The following is a 24,546-nucleotide window of genomic DNA, read 5'->3' as shown; positions in this document are numbered from 1 at the left end:
GTCAGAAGGAGTTGCATTGTGTCTTTGTGGACTTAGAGAAAGCAAATCACAGGGTACCTAGAGATTAGTTGTGGCACTGTATGAGGAAGTCAGGAGTCACAGAGAAGTATGTAAGATATGTACGAGGGTAGTGTGACAGTTGTGAAGTTTGCAGTAGGAGTGACGGATGTGTTTAAGGTGGAGGTGGGATTAAACACATCCGTCACTCCTCACTACATACTATCTTATACTCTGTGACAGTGTGACAGAGAAGTATGTAAGATGTGTACGAGGGTAGTGTGACGGTAGTGAAGTTTGCAGTAGGAGTGACGGATGTGTTTAAGGTGGAGGTGGGATTACATCAAGGATCAGCTCTGAGCTCTTTCTTATTTGCAGTGGTGATGGACAGGTTGACAGACGAGATCAGACAGGAGTCCCCGTGGATTATGATGTTTGCGGATGACATTGTGATCTGTAATGAGAGCAGGGAACAGGTTGAGGAGACCCTGGAGAGGTGGATATATGCTCTAGAGAGGACAGGAATGAAGGTCAGCAGGACTTAGACAGAATATGTGTGTGTAAATGAGAGGGAGGATAGAGGAATGGTGAGGATGCAGGGAGTAGAGCTGGCAAAGGTGGATGAGTCTAAGTACTTGGGATCAACAGTTCAGAGTAATGGTGAGTGTGGAAGAGAGGTGAAGAAAAACGTACAGGCAAGGTGGAGAAGAGTGTCAGGAGTGATTTATGACAGATGGGTACCAGTAAGAGTGAAAGGGAAGGTCTACACGAAGTAGTGAGGCCAGCTCTGTTATGTGAGTTGGAGACGGTGGCATTGACAAAAAGGCAGGCGTCAGTGCTGGAGGTGGCAGAGTTAAAGATGTTAAGATTTGTACTGGGTGTGATGAGGATGGACAGAATTAGGAATCAGTATACAAGAGGGTCAGCCCAGGTTGGATGGTTTGGAGACAAAGACAGAGAGGTGAGACTGCATTGGTTTGGACATGTGCTGAGGAGGAATGCTGGATATACTGGGAAAAGGATGAAGCTGTCAGGCAAGAGGAAAAGAGAAAGACTTAAGATAAGGTTTATGGATGTGGTGAGAGGACATGCAGGTGGTTGGTGTGACAGAGCAAGATGCAGAGGACAGGAAGAAATGGAAACAGATGATCCACTGTGGCAACCCCCAACTGGAACAGCCGAAAAAAGAAGAAGGAGACTGTTTATATGTAGGAGAGACAGAATAAATGCACTTAAACGACAGCAGACCATACTTAAGTGTCTCCTGCTGACAAACAAATGCATTGTAATTTAAGTATTTGCCTACAAGCCTATAAATAACACTCTCCAGCTTACTTCAACTGAGGTCAAAGCTCCCAACATAACAGCTTTATACATGCTCTAGGATAACCAGCAATTGTGATCCAATAGCTGGGGCAGAAAGTAAGGGAACGCCATACACTCTTACCTAAAAACATGCATTTTTATATTTGTTTTACTTAAAAAGCCCAAAGAAATTAACTAAATGATGGTGCTGAAACATGTTTTATTCATAGGCAAGTATTAGGCTAGCTGCCCCTGCAGGTTATTACATATCTAGCCAATTTCCCTTTCAAAGATGAGAATCAAACTCTGTATCTTGTGACTATGACATAAACACCCTAACCAATATGCCAAACCCTGACCTCAGTTGAAATAAGCTGGGGAGTGTTATTTATAGGTTCATAAGTAAAGACCAAGCTATCAGCAGACTGTTACACGCCTAACCAATAACAAGACATCAGAATCAATCCCTGTACTTTGTCTGTACTTTATATCTGGAGGTAAAGACCTTGATCATTATGCCAGCCCCTCCTTTCATATCTTAAGAACTGGTGAGAAGTAAAGATCAAATTTGTGGTTACAAAAGTGCCTAGTTACATCATGCCCCAGGCATAATTGACCAACTTACCTCGTCGAGATGAAAATGGGGTTTCTAAACCTGCAATGTCAAGACATATGTGCTATAATTCTTACCTAGTGTTCCACCAAATTCCAGCTCTTTGGTCCGTGTTGTTTTATATTTGTCAGACATCTTTGCTGTACAATTTTTTCAGAAGACCAACTGTTAAGTGGACAGGCTCCTTTACAGAAACTAGAAGTTTGGCTATATACACATAGAAGTCACAATCTCCTTATCGTAACTTGCAAATCACTGGAAGATAATTCAATTTCATTACATCTTGAAGTGTTGAAATCTGTTAAAAATCTGCATCTGTGGGAAATAATTAAGATGGCACATTACAAGCAAGCAAGGAAACAAATTATTTTCTTTATAGAAAATACCTTTAAAGCTTAAACAGTAAATAATTTAGCCAGGAGTCTAAAATAAAGCTGTAGAATAAAATGGCACACATACAACCCTTGTTTTCATTAAAAACACTGTACTCTGACAAAGTTGCATAGCTAATGAAAGTTCTTCCACTTTCCCTAAAAACAAACTTGTACCCAACAATCTCACCAAGTTTTTACGCTGCGTGTGTGCATGTGGGTGTATGTATGTATGTACGTATAGTATATGCCTCTGCCTAACATAGTAACCTGGATAAGTACGTCCCTCTTCATGTGAGACCCATACAGAATTCATTAAAAAAATAAATAAATAAAACATAACTAGCATGATCCGCGAGTATGAAATGGTGCACAAAGATTTCTACATACCCACTGTGTTGCATCATTAAGGAACTCATGTTTCTTATAACCTTAACAGACAAAAATCTGTAGGCCACAAGCAATCAGGACAGGTATGACAGAGAGAGACAGTGCTGTTTACTTTCTACCTTCTACAGTACGCAGCATTCAGTTTTAAAATATGTGTGGTTTGAGGACCTACAATGGATTAAAGAAACTTTATTTCAACCAAATTCTGGGATCGAGGGTGGTTACAATGGTATGTCATATGGTACCTAAATAGCAATCATTTGTGACATGATCTTCCAATCCAGATGGCAGGAAAGATAAACAGCTTTTATTGCTTAACTACCGACACCAGTTTGACCATGCCTGCTTCACCTTTAGCATTTCTTGCTCATGAATGGATCAACTAACAGTGTTATTGCACAACAGGTATCTAATGAATCCACTCACTCTTCAGGCCACCTAGTTTAAAACCTGACCTTCTACATATGTTCAAATCATTGCTGTACTACAGTAGGGTTTGAGTGAATGGGAGAGGTACCGACTCATAGCTGGGTTATACTATGCTATGTAACAGAGCATAGTGCTTCTGTTATGAATAGGCCGAAGAGTACTGTTAGAGAAAAGATTTTTGGAAAGGTAATGTCTGGGGCTGGAGTTAGGGGCAGCATCAGCACAGTTAGGGAAAGGGTTAGCACATGAGTAAGGATGTACAGGGTGTAAAGCATGCCATCTAATCGAATACAAATTAATTGAATCATGATACAAATCAAAAACAAAAAGGGAAAACTTTCCCATAAACAATAGTTTTGCATTGGGCAAGTTCCCCCCCTTGCCCCCTCGGTGTCACACTTACTCAAATACACTAACTTCACAGTCACACAACTGTATAGAAAAGTGAACATACCACAGAGAGCGAATCACTGCCAGAGCACCTAAATAAACCATCAGCAGTGATTACCAATAGCTAAGCAGAAGCACTTGCTGAAGCTTCTCCATATTCTTCTACATGTCACTCTGTTTAACATGCAAAGGCTGTATTGCACAACTATATGCAGATATGCCACATTCAGTGAAACTGAATTGCAGTCAAAATTGCCATCAATTTGTATCATTCAACTAAACTGACTTGCAACCATTTTTCAAAACTGTCACTCAGCCAAAATACAGGAATCCATATTATATAATATACACACATATGTAAGTATTACACACACACACACACACACACACACACACGGGTCCCACAGGAGTGGCAACTCATTTTGGCCATGCAGCAGCCAACTTGACAAAATGCCATTCAGTATGCTGGGCTCAATGATCTGATCATCAGGCAAAACACAGACAATGTGCAGCATAAAACATATTTACAAAAATTAGTTACAAAAGTGATAGTAAATATGCTAACATCACCATGGCTAATGTTTGAGAGTAACAGGTTATTAACAGACACTGACACATTTTGTTGAACAATACTCTAAACTTCCTTCTGCCAAATGAATGTAGGTTCAGCTTTATGAACATCAAGTGTTTGGCTCAATATCTTAATCATTTTAAGGGGAATACAGCCCTTTAAAATATTTCTTTATACAGCAAACTGTGTGGAAAGTGTGTTTTAAGTGTAGGCATTACTTTGAATACTGCATATTTCACCACTGTACATTTACAGAGATCTTTTACTATTATTGTGTAGGTAATCTGTACTATCCAATGGGTGATTTATGTTTACTTTAATTTATTTGACACACAATCATCTGAACTCCTGAACATTAAAGGGATACAGTGATGATTAATACTGGAGCTTTGTTTCAGTTCAGATTAAATGAAAGTTATCAATCTTTTATTCCACATTCTTTTGATGAAATGCATTTATTAATCATCATGAAATGCACATTTTTGTTCTCTGTCACCCTCAAGATGTACCTCCTACTTAAAGGAGAGAAAAACACAACAGGCCAACAGACGAAGTGACAAGCCTGTTGATGGAGTATCGGTTAGGCATTCTGTATACTCCCAGCTTGAACAGGTGAGCTCTGCAGCTCTAGCCTCTGTAACTGTCTTTCATGATCAAGGTTCTTGAAAGATGTTCAGGGTGCCATTCTGTTTAACATGCAAAGGCAAAATCGTTCCAGATGGGTTCACTGTTGTTGGGTAATAAATCTGTCAGGCTAATGTTTTAATTAAGTACTGGTGGGGTTCTGGATCCTTAGTATGAGTGTTTCTGGAGCTATTTGCTTTATGGAAACAAGTTAAATAGATCCAGTAGGGCACGGTCCTTGATGACATGGAATTTAAGACATAGCTCTCCTCCTAGAAGCCTATAAAGAGTACAGGAATAGTTAATGCTATTACAAACATACAATGTAGTTCAATCAAGTCAGCTTTTTTTTTTTTTTTACTTCATTAAATATATAAACTTCCTTTAAGCATAGTCTGTTAAAGTTTGAAACAATTTGGATACAGTGATAAGGGAGTATGACTGGACACTAAAGGGTTGCAAGCTTATTGAAGGTCTGTAATAGGCCATGAGTATAAGTGCGCGCGCGCGCACACACACACACACACACACACACACACACACACACACACACACACACACACACACACTTCTATTACTGTTACAAACAAATGATTGACCCATAAAAGAACGACCTCAAAAGGTCAAAACACAGACAAAAACATACTCCTTTAGACAATGCTGATTGTGGAGGGAAGAGCAAGTCCCCAGCATCCCAAATGTGGGCAGTGTCCGCATAACCCCCACTAATTATACATACCAAGGTCGTACTACAGTGGAGAAATGGCTAAAACCCACTGTCCCTTCTATGCTAATCTCAGAAAACAGGCTAAAGACATTTGTTGAAATTCTGAGACTTTGACCAAATGTGCTGGTAGTACATGTATTACAAATTCTGAGCAGATGACACAAGGAATGTCACCCGCAACACACACAAAACATAAAAATTTACTAATCATATACATAGAGGGAGACACACACACATATACATACATTACATATATATATATAAAGTGGATATAAAAAGTTTACACATCCCTGTTAAAATGCCAGATTTTTGTGATATAAAAAATGAATCACAATAAATCATTTCAAAACTTTTCCCACCTTTAATGTGACCCATAAGCTGTACAATTCAATTGAAAAACAACCAAATCTGTTAGGGGAAAATATAAAAAATAAAAAGCGTAGAATACACTGGTATAATAAATACGTGGACCATCTAAATTGTTTCTGCAAGCCCAGCACATTCCTGTTCCAACATTTCTGTGGACTAGTTGGTGGTGGCATTTGTTTGATCTGGTCCTGGAAGAAGCTAGCTGTTCTTTTTTGTTTCATACATACACACATACAGTGAGGGAGATGGTCTCCTAGATGTGGAGCAACTGTGGATCTTCCTTCCAGTCTGCTTTAAAAATGCATCTCCTTAGACTCCAAAGCAGTTGCTAAGGACATTATACCATATGAGCCACTCCAGCCAGCCAGATCTCACATTGGTCTGCCCACAAACTCATTGCTACAGAGTACATCTTCCAAAAGAATTTATTTTGTTTGAACACTGCCCGACAATATATCTAAGCTGAAGACAGGCAAAGTACCTTAGACATCTTATGCCCTATGCAGTCCTCTGTTGTACAAACTCCAGTGTTGAATATTTTGGTCAAAGCTGCTGTGAGCAAATGCCTGATATCTGGTTTACTGTCATTCTTGTTACTATGTCTCTCTTTCAGCAGATGACATGATTCCAAGGCTAGAACATGGCTACTTACTGCAGTCCAACTCTCTCTCCAAGGTGTTCATCTGTTATTGCATTGTTAATGTTCACTGTTTGAGATTTCCTTGTATATCATACTGGTCCTGGCTCTCTTACTGAAGTTTATTTTACATTACATTAACATATTCCTCATTTGTGTTCAAAGTTCATGACTGGACTACATTCGATATGAAGCATCTGTAAGGCATTTTGTACACTCTTGACTTGACTAGGTATATCTGCAACTTTTGCTTCAATAACTATCTGCTCTATAATCACATCTGTAGGGTTTTGTTACGACGTTTTCATCAGGTTTAGACTCCGACTGCTTCTCATATTCTTTATACTGGTCAGCTACCTCAGCATAAGAAACTTAGTATAACAGTCCTCAGTCTGCCTGACAAAACTACCCCCACACACACACACCCAAGGTTGCCACTGTAGAGGGATCCTCTTGCACCATTTCAGTATGTAAAACAATGGCTGACAGCCATTGTTTTGACTGTTTGCTTCCTCTGAAAATGTACTTTGGATTTTTATTTTCATCCTCTAAATCTTTGCACTTACTTGTTAACTGCTGGATAAACATACTGTTCATTCAGTCTGCAATATGACTTCCACTTTGTTTCTTAGGCCATTTTAAAAAGGTTCTCTTCCTTTTGGCATTTTTGTTCTAGCACTAGCGAATGTTGTTTTTCTTACAGCTTTTCCCGATTAGGGGTCGCCACAGCGGAACTCCAGTCCACTAATGATTGGCAGTAGATGTTTTGTGTGTGCCAAGGTGCCAGCTCGACATCCAACCTTCAACGAAGGCACGCCCATTCTACGCATGTCTGTCGAATGCCACTCGACCGCTGGGAGGACATGCAGACTCCACACAGAAGGTGCTCCAGCTGAGAATCGAACGGGAGAACCTCTTGCTGTGAGGCAACAACGCTACCGCTGCACCACTGTGGCTTAACACTGTCAGTGTGTTACTGTACATAAAGCACATCTGCATGTTTCAAACTCAGCGCACAAATTAGTGTGTTTTGTCCTCCTTATGCTAACCTGTATACTATAATTGGTCATCTACTCAGTGTGTACACATTTCCATTTGTTAGATGTTAAGAAATCTCAGAAGTGAAAAACCAATTCTGTAATCACACCATCACTTAAGTTTATGATTCCATCTTTATCTATTAGCACTAATCTGTCTCCATGTCTGTATCACAATCAAAAAGTGTTTGGAAGACTCAGCTCACTAACCCATAAAACAAAGAAAATTATAAAGTCAAAAACAGCTAGACTAAAACTTGGGCCGATGTGCCAAAAGAAACTTGTACTGCAGCACTCAAAATGTTGCTACAAACAGCATTCTGACCTATTCAAAATACTTAGAGCCCTTTTCAATAGCTTCCAAGAGAACATTTCTAGCTTTTGTCAAATTTTTCTGTAACTCCTGCAGATGCCTGGCCAGTTTAATTGCATAAAAACTAGCAAGGGGTGTGCCTTCATTCTCCTTAACAGCTTCTCGTAATAAAGTCTCAGCACCTTCCAAGTTTCCCTGTCGGCGTTCCAGGCTCACCCGACGCAGACGTATCACAGCCAATCCTGGAGTATAGTCATCAAACATCTTCAATATCCGTCTTGCTTCCTCCACATTACCTGTATGACAGAAAACAACCACTAGATATGCTGAATAAGAATTTTACTGCTACTTCACCTCGGCATGTCTTCACCTATAGCTTTTTTGAGCTCCTCACTATTCAGTGCCATTTCTTTGCTTTCATTTATTCTTTCAGGTGTACTTTGTTTTTACAGGTTAAGCTATTTCAATGTTATAAACATGAATTTCTATTCAGTTCTTGACTCCAGTTTCCTGGTGTTGTACCTTTAGCAACTCACTTTCAGCTTGCACATTCTGATGATATGTTGCTTTTACAGCAAGTATTGTATTAATTCGTGACAATTTTTCCTCCTTAAAGCACATCATCTTAGGAGTGAAACTGACTTTTTGCTTTTCCAATTTCAATACCAGTTGTTTGTGATGTTGCTAAATACCTTCAGGTTTACTTTGTGTTTTACTGTTTCCACTTATACAAAACAGATCAGAGTGTCTTTTTGGACAAGTCAGACAGTTTTCAGTTTTGCCAATTTTTTGATGGTCAAGGTCAGACAGAACCTTGTAAAACTTTTATCATCATTTTGTTTTAATTTTTAGAAAACATCTGTTGCAACACTTCTTTTAAATTATCTCTACTTGGAAACAAACACCCCTGTCTGTCTTGGCATTTTTTGTTCTCACTTAATGCTCTAACCTTGTTCTGCAGTTACACAGCACTGAAAGTCTCGTTTGCTTTCTCTTGTTTGTAGTTAGCTCTTCCTAACTCAACCATATTTCTTGTAACAAGCACCAACACATACACTATTTTTTTCCTGCTGTTCAGTGTCATCGCTTCCAGCTCTTACCGTCTTTAGAGCCATGATATTTATTTTCAACACAAGGTTTCATTTTTGCATAACTGTACACTGGACTGCAAAACATCATTTTCACCTCCTACCATAGATAATCTGATGCAAAGCATTCTCATATCATGTCACTGTTTGTGACCATGCTTGGTTGTCAAACACAATGTTTTGTTAGCTCATGTTGCTGTTTCTCAGCACAGCTTAACACTTCACTGCCTTCTATAATGGCAGCACAGGTTTGTTTTACTTACCTGCCTCTTTTGCCTCTCTTTTCAGTACAGGAAACTTGAAAACCTGGTGAAACTGATTTTTTTAACAAATTTCTTTCTCGTTACTTTAAAAAGACACAGCAGTGAACCCTCAAGTTCACTCTCAGAAGGTTTCAGAATAACCATCTTCTTACTTACTTTACACAACAATGAATCCTTTTTTTTTTTATTTGCAGAAACAACACCTTACATCTACTTTAGTTTCACAAAATTCCACTTGTATTTTAGTAACACTACCTTTTTACACTGCTGCTGCGGTGGTGGTGCTGCGGTAGCGTTGTCGCCATACAATAAGATGTTGTCCTGTTCGATTCTCAGCTAAAGCGTCTCCTGTGTGGAGACATGCGTGAATGGGTGTACCTTCTTTGAAGGTTGTGTGTCAGGGCTGGCAACTCGGTACGTAAAAATCTACTGCCAATCATTAGCGGACCGGAGTTCTGCTGTGGCGACAGCTAACCGGGAAAAGCCGAAAGATACAACAACAACTTTTTTTTTTACACACCTTTCTCGTGGAAAATCTTTAGTGCAACACCAAGAAAGTACTTCCTTTTTAGGACCCTTTAACTGACATAAAGGCCCATGTTTATTGCTGAAACAAGCCACTGTATGGACAAAGGGCAAATATTCTGGTAGGTGTACGGGTCCCTTAAATTACCAATTCATTACTCAGAAAGCTATGCTGTTTACCTAGCTGTCTCATACACTCTTGTAACAAATTTCTCACCGCTTATCAAGACATCTAATACAAGTCGGTGATACATACACATACAACGACAGCAGCTAGCATAACTTCATATTGCACTAAATTTTGCAGTTTGCCAGTGTTTCCATATACTATACGCATCTTTGATTTTACTTCTTTAACAAGCAAGTCTTACACAGAGAGAGTTTTTAGCTGTTTCTACCAAAACAGTGCATTTCAGAGGCAACAGTATTCCCTTCAGAAAGCAACAGCAGTAGTACTAGTGAATTTAATTTACTTTAAACACAAGTCAAGTCACAAATACAAGAAATGTCTCTTTCATATAAGCAGTATTTTTTTACTTCTATACAATACCATACTTCTAAATTGTTTCAGCAGTTTACTCAAAATTTCACGCTAGAAAACATGAAACCATTAATCTTATACATAGCCATCCTTCGATTCCTTCTATCCAGTAATGAACCTTTTTGTAAATAAATAAATAAAACAAAACATTCTCATTTGTAGGTTCCTCTTTCTTAACACACCATTCGTTTATATGCTACAAAACTTCCCTAGCAGAATTTCATTCATAGTCACAGGGCAAAAAGCACAATGCAGAAATGTTATTAGCTTTACTTCTGTGCATCACTACTTTTGAGCTGTTTCAGAAACACCATATCACTGAATTCTTAGCTTCAGTATTATTTATACATGGCTTAGATTTTAAATCATACATTGCTTAGACTGTAGCTAAATATATGGAGTAGTCACTACTTCGTCCTGTAGACTCACTTCAGAATTAACAGACTTGTTTTCTAAAAAATCCAGCACCACACTCTTACTCAGTACACTGTGATCTGCTCACTTTTAAAATTATCTGAACTTACTTTCTCAAAAAGCCAGCATAAGTCATCAGTACATCACTGATTTTGAATACATTTGTTCAGTATTTAAAAATAGATTGCACAGTGCTTTTTGGTTAATTTCACAGGCAGCAAGTAACCATTTACAGTATGAAAATTCCCTACAAGTTTGCCCTACTCGCTACTTGTTTCAGTCGCTTCTTTCAACAGTATTCCTGAGCGCACGTTATAAATCAGAATGGAAAAGGTCCACATAGGATATTGTATTGATAAAGCAGCAAAAGGAAAATATTCCAAGAACTAAGCTAACATAAGAATGAAGAAATTAGATTTTGCCAATAGTAACAACTGCAAGTAGGGGTACAGAGAATAGGCAAGACGAGCTGGAATTTACCGGAGAGAAATAGGAAAGGAATCAATGTTTTATTAGCAAATGATGAGAAAAGGAATGGTAATGGAGTGCGATGAGGTCACACAGAAGTTTGGACTGTAGGTGAAAAAACTGCCCTCAGAGAAAGAGAAAGGAGCGTGCCAAGTGAAAGACAAGTTCTGGTTGAGTTTTAAGTCAAGTCTAGAAGAGAAGTAACTTTTTAAAAAAGGGATAATTAGTAGGGAATATAAACTATTATATGCTAACTATAAGAATCAGAGAAGGTTTGAAAAGATAAGGAAGAAAGAAAGAGAGAGAGAGAGAGAGAGAGAGAGAGAATGGAAAGGTAACAAACAAAGGAACAATCGGAGGACGTCTGTTATGGCTCCCATGAATGCAAAATCTGGAAGGTTTGGGATTTTTGTTTGAAGGTGTTTGCATTAGGTAATTTTATACCACAAAAAGACTTCAGAGAATTTTTCCTCAAGTAGATAGCAGCTGCTGGAGGTGTAGCAGCTGCTGGAGGTGTAAAGGGACCAAGAGGCAATAGTAACTGGGAACATGTTTTTTTTTTTTTTTTTTTTGTAATGTAAGAAATTGGCAGATTTTAAAAATTTCTCCTACACAGTACTTGGTCAGAAATGTTGAAGGAGCAAATGGTAATAACCAAGGAAATTATTCTTTTGAGCTGTATCTGAATTGCACAGACACAGTATAACGCCTTATTATACTGAACACTAAAGTTTAATGCTGACTGTCAAAAAAAAATAATTATTAAATGGAAACTAAAATGGAAACCAACTGTAACTGCAGTACTGAATATTGGAAAGCAGATAAAAGAATTGGAGGTAGGGTCTTGAGAGAAAGGAAGGAGCAAATTACATAAAAATAAAAGAAATTTGTGGGAACAATACATGCAAAATAATGTTCAGGAGGAAAAGTGAGTTTAAGGAAAGGCAGGAATTTGAGCAATACAAGTAATGATGGACTAAATGATCATTGTTAAAAAGAAGACATACAGACTGATGGGGCGGTAGTTCTCAGGATCCAAGGTGGCACCCCCTTGTGGAGTGGTAACTGCAGCTGTGCGCCACTCAGCGGGCACAAAGCCTGAGGTGAGGCTATGATTAAACATGACACTTAGGTGAGGTGCCAGTCCATTTTGTAGTTCATGTAGTACACAGCCCGGGATATCGTCTGATCCCATGGATGCTGTATTCTTAGCTTTGGAGAGTGCGTTTTTTACCTGTGTGGCCATTATTACCAGAATTTGGCAATCTTTCGGTATTGAGATGGGCCCTTTAGGGGGTGAGAGGGGGTGAAGTTGGCACTGAATCGATCTGCCAGGATATTGGCAATATCCTTGGGATCAGTATATTTAATGCCTGGATGAGGCAGTAGCCCAGTAGAAACTGGTTGGAAGCTAAAGGAGAGTTGGGTGGAAGGTGTATCCACATTTGAGTTAGAGCAGCTGGGGGTTAGTTTGCTAGCTAGGGACTGGATGCTCTCTGTAAAGAAACTACTGAAAGTATTCGCAACATCTTTTGAGGATTTATAGGTAGAGGATGAGGGGGTTGGAGTTGTGGTTTGTCATGGGTGAAGAAGTTGGTTTATATCTGACCAAAACTTTAGAGGGTTGTTCTGATTCTTCTGTTGAAGATGCCAATAAAACGTTTTTTGTCTAGTAAAATAGATTTTTTGTCTCATTCCTTAGCTGCTAATATTAATTTGATCTAGAGGGATTTTTGTGGTAAGCCAAATGGTGCAAGCCTCGTTTCCTAGTACAATTTTTTATTTAGTTTCTTTAGAGAGCCATGGAGCAGCTTTTATTTTGGTTCTAATGGAGCATACTGGGGCATGAGAATTAAGGATGGCAAGGAACTTGGGAGATAAAATAGGCTACTGCCTCATCCAGTGGCAGATGTTTTAGGGCAGACCAATTACATTGTTTAAATTCATTTTGAAAGTTAGTGGGATTAAAATTCTTATTACTTCTAACTGTTTTGTAGGTGGGTTGGAGGGGATTCCTATTTTCATGTTTAATTACATAAGTAAGACAGTGATCACTTAGGTCATTGGGGATGATTCCTGACTTGTGGGATTACTAGTAATAAGTATCCAGTCTAGTGTACTTTCTTTGTGGTTGGGTTTCCTGATTCTGGTGGGGGAGGATATGATCTGTGTAAACCCATGTATATTTACATGGGTGGAAGAAGATTTTGAGGAACAGGTGTTCCAGTCAATAAAACTATGGTTTCTTGGGGGTAGTTACTTGATAGCCAAGACAGGATATCTTCTAGGGTGCTTATATTGTTACCTGGTGGAATATAGGCACAAACAATATTTATACATTTATTTTTATTGATTTGAAGTTTGGCAGACAGAATTTCAGCATTGTTAACTTGGGGTGGTTGTGATGAGTCAAAGGTAAAGTTTAGAGCAGCTTTAAAGAGTACAGTTACCCTCCTCCCTTCCTCTTAGTATGGTCTAACTGAAGAATGTTATACCTGGGTAGAAGGACCTCATTGTCTTTAATTGGTGGTTTTAGCCAGGTTTCTGTTAGACAAAGTATGTCAAGGCAATGAACTGCTAAGAGGGCATGCAAGTTATTTACCTTGTTGTTTATGCTTCTGACATTTAGGTGACAAGCCAGGAGTGAATGGTGGGCCTAATTATAGATGGCTTGTCTGTAGGTATACAGGCATGGGAGCTACAGTCAACAGCATTGGATGGACCAGGGTTTGGGTGGATGTCCCCATCCATTATAAGGTTGTATTGTAAGATAATTATGAGCTTCAAGAATTTATTAGTTTTTGATAATCTTTGGTTTTGGGATTAATGTATTTGTTGCTAACAGGTTGATAGTTTTTAGGGGTTAAGGAGATGTATTTTATTAAGTGGGCTTTCATGTTAGGTACAGTTAGGGAAGAGGCTTGGCTTTTTGGGTTGTGAAATTCAAGGTAATACTGATTTTCATAGTAAGTGAGAAGATATGGAATGAACATGATGGGTAGCAATGACAGTAAATGTCATTTTGGGTAGTGTCACTATGAAAGGGAAGGACATAATTTCAGTATTGTATTCTAAGCAGGATGAGTACGAGAAAGATCAACCAGATAGAGAAGGCAAAGGGGTGGTTTTAATGAGGTGGGAGTAATTGATTGATTATGGTAGGAGGGAGTGTGGTTTCACTGCTATAAATTTAGCACTAATAGGGGCGGGTGGGGCACAGAGCGAGCCCGAGAGGAGCGGGGCTAAAAATCAGACCACCGGATTCATGGAGTCTGTGAATGTAAGGCAAGTACTATAGAAACTGAGAATGCTCTTTGTTTTTTTATTTTTTTTAATACCTTTAGTAGCGTCCTTTAGCGTTTTATAGGGCATTTGACTTTAGCGTTATTCGGTTAATTTTACATAAATTTAAAGTCAAGTAGAGATAAATACTAAGTTATAACCTTAACAACATAATCTAATGGTCTGCTGTAAAGGATTACGACCAGGCATCTGATCATAAACAGTTTTGTGTTCTCAAAATACAGATGTCCATAAATTTACCTTGCAAGTGAATCAAAGCTCAATAGGTGAACCTTGACATCCATCTCAAGAACACAAATTGCTTATGATCAGATGGTAAAATAACATGCTTGTATGTCCCTTGTGGGTACTCTGTACATTTCTGATATACATGCTTTACTGGCTGCTGTTTAATAAAGGTTCATATCTTTAGGGCCGACTTACATTTGGCAAAAATGTGCTGACTTTCTGGGCTGGGTATCAGCTCTTCTGTGGATTATGTTACAAACTGTAGATGACACAACTCTGTACTAACTTGTTCTGTTTGAGGTGACAATTGTAGCTTACTCTTTCTTTGCACTTTATCATTCCCAGTTATTGAGACATGTATTATCTCAAGTACTTGTCTTCCCAGTTTATTGGAAACTATTTGAATCTTAAAATACTAAGACATGAACACACTGTCTTTTCCTACTCATAATATTTGTTTAGACCATCACTGGATCAAAAAGGTTAGAAAAAAACACTAAAATGCGCAACAGAGCATCTAAAACCCCAGCCCCAGGCTTAATTCAGTTATATCTCCCATAGGAATTAGATTAAGCCTTAATAATTCTCAATGTGATGTTAGAAATTTGGACACACCCCCTGTCCCCCACTTTGGACACATGAAAAGGTGGCAACCCTAACATACATGGAATATGAGGGGATTTGATGTGTGGTACATGAAATAACATGGACTTTTTTATAAGATAAGTGGTGAAGTGAATCAAAAAGTTAACATTATGATTCAAATAAAAGATGTGAAAACAATTCACAAAATGTGAAAGGAAGGGAAAAAAAGAAAACGATATTTAAACAATGACATCAAGACTAGAAAAGAGAAGTGACCTCAATGAGGAAAGGAATTTCTGCTAATTTAGTACCCCCAGTACATAAAAGATGACAAACAGAGATAACATAGTCAACGGGTACAGTGTTAGGCAAAAGAACTCATACCATAGTGTGGTACCATCCCTGAAAAAAAAAAAAAGAAAAAAAGACAGATGTTGCATAATCAGTCAGATAACATACCATACAATATACTCTAGTTTCCAAGTGTTGCCCACTACAAATAAAACACCAAAAGTTATATCTGGCATTTTGTTCTGTTAAGAGCAATTAACCAATAAGCATGGCTGACAGCAGCATATGGATTTCTCATTTGTTATGATGCTGAAGGTGTTGAAAGCCAGTCATGAGTTTTCAAAATCTAAATCCAAAAGATTATCTATTTTTTCTTATGTTAGTCTTGTGGCTGTGCCAAATTAAGATCAGCAGCAGGCTAAATTTTACAGCAGTATAAAGTATTGCTAACAGTGAACATCAATAGTAAGGTATGCAAGAGTGTAGAATCACATTGGACAGAACTTCTTACAGAGGATACAATGGCAAACAAAAACTCTTGGCCCATTGAGTCTACCCATTTCCTACATAATGGCAAAGCTGCAGCTCTTATTCAACCAGTATGTCACTTATGATTTATTTTCCCTTCCTTGTAAGGAGTACCTGTTTAAATGCAAACATTCTTAACTTTCACAAGTTTTTACCCCCTCTGCTTCCTCTTCATGAAGGCTGTTCCAATCACCTACCTTTTTGAAAGTAACCCTTTTTTGTGTTTTGTCTGCCCCCCAGTTTCTTTTTCATCACCAGAGAGTGGAACTCTCTAGACTATCCCCCTAAAACAGGACAGCTGTGTATTTAACTTTGAGCACAATCTAAAACAGCACCTAGTCTCCTGCTGGCTTTGTTCTTGTTCATATCCTGATTAACTCTCACTCACTCTCAGATCTCTAGACTATCACCAACCCCTAACTTTCCAGCTCTCCTGCCTTATCCTGTAAATGTAAACAATCTTATCTATATTAATAACTGTATCCTGCTTTTTATATCTTCTTTATAAATGAAATATGTATTTTGTTGTACGTCAATACAACTTGTTTATTATTGTATAACACTCCTACAGAAATCAAATTTATTAACCTCTGTTTTGATTGTATAACCCATTGGTTGATTCTAAACCCATTTCTACTGTTAAGAAACTGACCCGGGATTCAACAAACTCCGTGTAGGTTCCGTGCAGAGCCTGCACGAACTGTATGCAAGTACACAATACTGGTTACTGTGCGGCATCACACAGCCTCGCACCATGAATATTAATGATGTGTGGTACCTGTAAGCAAGGTTTCACTGCTCACCCTGGTGGTGCTGGTCGCAAAACCTGTATACTCAATGTACATCCTTCCACACAACCTTAGTGCCAGTAATGAGGCCAAACACTAACCTAATGGGGGCAAGCATGCATTTTAAGAGGGATATGAAGTATGGAACAGAAATGTATGCCATTATATATTGACTACAATCTTCAGTGATTTCACAATAAACTACACATTTTACAAGGAACAGGTCAAAAATATGATGCAAATATCTGGATGTTCTGCAAAACTGTGGGCAGTCTGCCTTTTGTGTTTTAATTTCATTTTTTTTTTGCCAGTGTTTGCGAGATGCGCCGCTTGGCATAAACAGGTAGCTGTGCTCACCGACCAAACTGGATGAATGGACCAGCCAAGGTTATAGACAGGACCCAGACAGCCAAACATATGAACCAGATGCATTCAATTAATACTACTGTGCATTGCACAAACACACTAAGTGGTGTTGCAGTATGACTAACAGCAGGAACTTTACAATAACTACTAAGATGGGAGATATCATCTAATCCCGTGGCAGCAGGTGCAGATGGTTCGGGGTTCTAGTACAGATTATGTAAATTTTGTTTTACTCTTGTGAGATTGCAGATTACAGCAATTAAGTGCAACATGCACAACTGTTTTCTCAACCTTCTTGTTGTAATAACCAAGTGTAGGAGAACAGTATATATGGTACATTTGACTAGCCCATTTACACAAGTGCCCGTACACCTAATAATCTAGGAATTGAATTGTTTGCCACTTTTGTGCATCGCTATTGTGCAAACACTGTCCACAAGTGCGCACCCTTCCCTACCATTTTTATGCAATGGTAAGTGATGTGCAATGTTTTCAAATGTTGCAAAACCAAACTGTGCACACTCTCAGCAAGCACGAGACATGCAACAGGCAGGGAAACAGCAGCATATAGATGCAACTGGCAGGAAATGCTCATTAGACATTGAACTTTAACTACAACAGGCATGTCTGGAGTTGCTGGAGAGGGTGTACGCTTTTGGGCGTAGGGATGGAGTATCCAGAGTCCAAGATTTTTGTTGGACTCCTAGTTAAGGAGCATGGGCCCAGGTTGCTGCAGTGGGACTATTCAAGGTCAGAATATAAATCTGAAGCCTGGAACAGTGCTGCCAGGGCCTTAGCCAGTATGAAAGGTATTCCCCCGTACAGGTGAGCAATGCAGACATTATTATGATGACCTCCGCTCGACTTATAGCAATTTCGTAGCATTAAAAGTTAAGGACCACTTAGTTGGTATTTAATACAGTTGTATCAAACTGAGCATGTGTATCCCAACTGTAAAAAAAAACTATGCATGCCTTAGTCTGTAGCACAAAGCAATGGTGCCATATTCTCTAATAATAGTAAGCATGCATCTCTAAACTGTAAAAGAAAAGTATGCATGCAATAGTCTGTAGAACAAAAGAACAGTATAGTATTTTAGCATTGTCATCAGTTGTGGGTTCAAAAATCACACTTCCCAAATATATAATACTGTTAGGTTTTCATCATTACTGGAATTTAGCTTCATACCTTATACCAGAAGCACAAATGATCTTCGGTAAACTGTAATCTGTATAATTAGAACATGCATATGTGCAATATATGCACACGTCAAGGACTGGTGGCTACAATCTGTACTACAGTGTGCCGCTGTTATAAACTGGGTAGTCTTAAAAGTAAGGAAGAAACTTGTTAGGAGTGTGTAGTGTTAAAAGTAAAGTAAAGTTAACAGAATAGAGAGTCAAATAACTGTTTCAATGCTTTGTATGTCATGTAAGAAGTCATTAATGTTACTAATGTTCCCCCTTCTATCACCCCAGCCCATTTCTCTCTCCTTTTTCTCCCCCCTCCCAGAGCACAGTGGGGTAGGACTGTCCCACGGGATCCACCTGCTCGCACTCCACTGGCTACAGCACCGCTGCCCATCATGTCTGGTGCAGAACCTGTTAGCACCCCGCTCTGCCACCCCTGCACTACCCAGCCCCTCAAGTAGTTCTGCCCTGGAGGATAGGCCTGTGTCTCCCTCCCAAGAGGCCAGGTAGTGCAGGGGTGGCAGTGGGGGTGCTACCAGGTTCTGCACCAGATGTGCTGGGCAGCAGTGCTGTAGTCAGTGGAGTGGGCGCAGGTGGATCCCGCGGGACAGTCCTACCCCACTGTGCAATGGAAAAAATAAATAAATAACTAAAAAAAACCTTCAAAAAAGGAGAGAAAAGTGTTGGGGTGAGAGGGGAAAAAAAAGGAGAACATTACTAACTTCATATGTGACACACAAAGCACTGATACAAGTATTTGACTATTCTATTCCCTTTGTTTTTAACAGTATCAACTCCTAACAAATACCTTTGTTTACTTTTAAGACTACCCAGCTCCTAACAGATGCACAATATACTGCAGATTGCAGTAAGTAATCTTTGATGTGTGCATGCACTGCACATATGCACATATGCATGGTCCAAATATACCGATTACAGTTTACAGCAAGCCAGTGGTGACACTGCTTTACAGCTCTGATGTTAAATTGCAATATCGATGAAAAAAAAACTTAACAGTACTGTATATTTGCAAAGTGTGGATTTTGAAGGCATAACCTATGACTATTTTGCAATAATGAACTGTCATTTTGCCCTGTAGAGTAATGCATGTATACTTCCCTATTACAGTTAAGAAATGAATGCTCAATTTCATACAACTGTATAATTAACCAATAAATGTGCTGTAACTTTTAATGCTAAAATAACCCCACTGTTGGGATGCATACATACTACATGCGTCTTGCACTAGTGCCAATCTAGTCGCATGGGTTTGCCCATTCAGCTCCCAGTCTGTGACTGCTGTGGAAAAAAAACAGAACACCATTAAGCATACCAATCCTGACTATATCAAGCTTTTAACTCTGACAAGTAGTGTCTGTAAGTGATACTTGCACATCTGTGGGATACCCCAGTCTTACATTCCTTGATCCAACGATTGAGGGTATCCCTCTTACTTATCCTGAGGTCTCTGTAATGATTCCTGCATTGTTCACCAGTGCAGGGTAGACCGGAAGCACTGGTCAGAGCCCGGGCCAGACTATTCAATGCCTCTGCCTTTTAATCCAAGCCACGAGAGTCTCTCTGCAACAGTCTTGGCCCATGCTCATTCACTAGGAGTCCAACAAATGTTTTAGACTCCTGGGCACCCCATCTTTGAGCACAGAATCTCAAAAGCTCTCTAGGAATGATCTGTGATGGGCATGACAGGCAAGACCAATGCCGAAAGATGTTTTCCCACCAACTGCAGGTGTTGCGCTTGCAGAGTGTTCACTTTCTGGATTTGCAACATTTGAAAGTGTTGCACAGTTCTTACCATTATGCAAACACATTGCACAACACTGCAGACTGCCAGGAAATGTGTTTGCATGCTGGCCAATAGTATTAATCGACTGGGTCCTGTCGGGTATCTGAGTGGCCCATTCATCCGGTTTGTGCACTGCCGCTCTATGTGCAAACAAAATGCGCAAAGACAAAGCCGTTTGTGCTAAGCGGTACATTGCACAAACAGTGGGCTCCAAAAACAAGATAGTATAAAAAATGAAATGCAGAAATCAATCTATGACATACACTGTAGAAACTGTTAATACACATAAGATATGATACACAGGTCTGGATCCCAACTCTCATTGCAATGCACCGTCGCAAAACAGGAGGGGGGGGGGACTTACCAATCTTTGCCCTACAAACAGCTTTATAAATACAAGACATAATTCCTCACACAAGGAAGTGCAACCGAATGTACACCAATATCAAGGCATGACCTGTTATTTATAAATGTATTCTATGTAATATATTTGGATGTAGTGAACTTAGTGATCACACAACCTGCTATGATTATTCCTTGCAAATATACAGCTGTGTCCTACCTTTCTCTGTTTCTTTGTCATTCATCATATATCTGACCAGTACTCAGAGACATGCAGTATATAAGCCAGTCTATATTATTTACCTTAAAATGTGTGAGGATATTCACTGGGAACACTATGATATGCAGTTGCCATCAAATTAAGTGAAGGTTGGATGCCCAGACAAGCACAGACTGCTGTTTTGGAGGTGGGGAGCAAAGGTGCAAGGGCATAATGTTCTTTCAAGGGGGATGGACCCAGGCTGAGCTACTGTTATAGCACAAACAAGGCAATGTTGCTCTTGTTACTTTCCTTGTTTTGCATCCTGCCGGTTTGATCTTGTGTGGGTGGTGAAGCTGAATACTGCTATGTATCTCATTACTGTTGAACGTCTCTCTGTTATGAATTCCCATTTCAAACATATGGTGCTAAACTGAGGGCATGCAGTGATCATCATTACGTTGTGCAGGTATCAATGTGTGATTCTCTGAGGCCTGAGGCCTACTACTTGGTAATGGACACATACAAGTCATAACTATCTGCTGTCACATGTGACATTAATTTCTGTACAAATCTCCCACCTTGTAGCTGCTTACTGTATCAAGCAATGAAATACAAGGACATGTCATAGTATTATTATACAATACAGTACATGTTCAGGACTTAGCCTGTAAATGCAACAATTGACTCATCTTTAGTCCCGGGCCGAGTGTGAAGCAAGCAGTACACAGCCAATACGTGGGGAGCCAAAGGCTGTGACTCTGAGTTGAGACCGACAGAGGTCGCAGGGTTCCTGTATTGTGTCCCTGTCTACCCTGTAGCACTCTACAATGTCCATGTCAGGGATGTTGTAATAAGTTAAATGTGGCCTGAAAACTCTTCTCTGTCTCGGTCTAGGCCTATTGGCAGCAGCAGCATTGCCTGCAGCACATACAAACTGAGTAAAGCAGCAGCAGCTCCCAACATTTTGTCTGTGTAGACTTTCTGTGTCTGTACTCCACTACTTTTGAAATCCACAGGAAAAAAACAGCATGGTGTCTAAATGCTGTTTGATTAGCATGCAATTCACCTGCTTATGCTGTAATTAACATCTCTGAAACACAACCTAGACAGATGCAAGTCCACTATTAATCTACTCCATTATAAAAAGCCAAATGTGTAGCTAGCCAAACTGATGATGAGGATACTTGTTACAAGTTCAGCAAAGCAAATATTTCCCCAAGCTATCTTTACAGAACAGTACTGAACTTCAGCAAGTATTTGGTCATTTACTTACCTACATAATGCATATTCTGGAACATATTAATGAATAATGTGAAGCAAAGCCTTTTACACTGTTATCTCTATGCATTAGTTAGACGTGTACTGATGGCATGGCCATGTTTGTCAAGCCATTTCAGAGGTACAAATGACTGACAATACAAGAAAATAGTAAGTTGTGTGATACATATGTACAAATGTTTCAGGGATAGGTCCTTAGAATGCATGTTTAGCATTTCAAATGTGTTTCATTAGCTAAATGCTTCATGTGCCTGTCTTTTAGTGGGTTGGGGAGCAAAGAGAAGTTACTGTTATGTCACAAACTAGAATGGACTGTTCTTTTCGGGGGTGAGCACAGCTGAGTTACTGCTATAGCACATACAATGATATGTTGTCCCGGCTAATCTCCTTGTTTTGCATACTGCCTGTTGTTAGTACTTCCCATTTGTCGTATGTGTAATGTTTTTCCCAGTGGGTACTACTGACTGCCTACCTTAACTGTTTTACCAGGTAACAGTTACTTTGTAGTTATGTGATAGTTATGTGTATTATCACTCTGTTGTTTTTAGAACTGAAAATGTCATTATGGTGCAGACCCCCATTTAATGAGGCAGAAAAAACTATCATAATGGCTGTGCTCCATCAACATGGTGCTTTTATTCTTGGAAGGTGTCATCTCAATATGCCACAGAGGCTGAGACTATGGCAGCAGATTGTTGCAAACATAAATGCCATGGGTGGTCACGGCCATACTTATGAGCAGGTGCACCACAGGGCCACCGACATGATCATATCTGCACCATGGCATGCAGATGCTGTTGCCTGAGACTAGAGGGTAACTGGGGGTGAACCTGCTGCAGAACCACCTCTCACCCCCAATGAGGAATTCCTGGCGAATCTTCTACAACAGGACAATTCATAGCAGAGTGGCCCAAAAATGTGACTGATGTGGGTGCCCCTCCTTCTCAGTCCCAGGAAGAGCTTCCAGCTAGGCTTTGTTATATGATGAGTTCAATACTGTTGTATAGTAAAACAACTGAAATAAAAGTTACTTCTGTGTCACATGTGTTTTCTGTGGGGGGTGGTGGATTGAATATTAGTACATTGATCAGCTCAGTTTAGAGTTGTCAACCACGTTCTCGTTGAAGTAAGATGTCATGCTGACTGAGAGGAGTACATGTAGTACCCCTTATCTTACTGTGATGATGTTGGCCTTAACTCTTGCTTAAGTTATTTCAGGATTGTAAGGAACCCAGCAATGTAGGCCTCCTACAGATGGTAAGCCAAATCAAGTTATTTCAGTACTACATATCAATTTCTAGAAATATAATGTGTTATTTTAGGCCTGTTGTGTGTATTGCTGTACTGTCTGTAATAGTGGTAGCAGTGTTAGTTGTTTAGCATATATTGCACAACAGTCGTGCAGGTAATAAAGTATGCCTGTGTTTCTCCCTTTTTATCACAGGTGAACATGACAGTGGGAGTGTGGGCCCTGTGCCACCAGATGTCAGTGTCTCATCAGACACTGATGATGATTGGTGGTGAAACTGAGGGACAGTCGGGGAGGTGCATAGGTTGAATCTGAGACAGAGGCTGACATCCAGCCACTCCCTTCTTTTTCCCCCAGACATAGCCAGTAGGCCTACGTCTACCTAGTCCACTCAGCCCACAGATGGACAGGTGGAGGGCAAGGACAATGAGCAGGGATGTGTGGCTACTATGGCTTCAGTGCCTGCTGATTCTGGCCATAGCCAAAGTGTTGGTGAAGTGCCAAGGAGGAGGGTTGATAGGGGTGTACAGAAGGGGCCTGCTGTCCCTCCTCCACCTGCTGCAGGTGTCTCTTCCCGTGTCACATATCGTATGTTTAGGGCAGTCATGAAGACACAATCAGAAAGGCACTCCAGACAAATGCTCAGGGTTGTGGATGTGGCATAATCTGTCATGCGTGACTGCCTCCACCATGTCGCCAATTCTTGGGCTCGGATGAATGACACATTGGAATGAGGGGTGTCTGTCATGGAACAAGCACTGCCTGTGATGGAACATCTGCTGGGAGAGGAACGGCATCCTTGTGGGTGTAAGTCAGCCACAACAACTGCCGACAGTCAGTGGTCATTCCCGATCACGCTCCCACAGTGGCAGTACTTTGCTGGTCAATTGGTGAGTGTACTGTTCACACCCAGATGTGGCAGGCCACGGGATCATGGTCCCGGGCGTTTCCATGAAAGGAGCACGTCCAGATCACAGCGGTCATGTTCAGGTAGCAGCACTCCATCTGACCTTAGGCGTCGAGGTGCCAGTGCAACTCCTGGCAGAGCCAGTTCTTGTGGTCAGGGCTGACAATGATGAACTGCCACCTCTACCATGCACAGCTCATGCCTGTCCGACATACCAAGACGTGGAGCTAGTACTAAGCTTGGCTGTATCCATGCAGACTCTGATACAGCACTTTCACATGGAGGATCCCTGCAGACACACACAAAGCCTGCCTGCTTCCCTTTCTCCCTCAGACACATTCACAGACTTTGTGTGTCAGCCGAAGCCTCCTGCCCCCCCCCCCTGTGAAAGTGATAACTGTGCTATATCCCTT

General features: G+C 40.1%; 1 protein-coding gene across 2 annotated transcripts in view; it reads right to left on the bottom strand.

Annotated features, from left to right (window-relative positions):
- The window catches only part of TM7SF2 (transmembrane 7 superfamily member 2), a 435,806-nt gene that overhangs the window by 397,373 nt on the left and 13,887 nt on the right, over positions 1 to 24,546 (bottom strand). For both annotated transcript variants that reach the window (XM_044075830.1, XM_044075831.1), the window contains exon 2: positions 1,993 to 2,230. In XM_044075830.1, the coding sequence (XP_043931765.1) occupies positions 1,993 to 2,050 (58 nt within the window). In that variant the 5' untranslated portion in view covers positions 2,051 to 2,230. The remainder of the gene's footprint in view (positions 1 to 1,992; positions 2,231 to 24,546) is intronic.

The sequence above is a fragment of the Protopterus annectens genome, chromosome 6.part1, assembly GCF_019279795.1.
Source record: "Protopterus annectens isolate FY-2018-M chromosome 6.part1, PAN1.0, whole genome shotgun sequence".
Taxonomy (NCBI): domain Eukaryota; kingdom Metazoa; phylum Chordata; order Ceratodontiformes; family Protopteridae; genus Protopterus; species Protopterus annectens.
The sequence above is the reverse complement of the archived record's forward strand: the minus strand, read 5'-3'. Positions and strand labels throughout refer to the sequence as shown.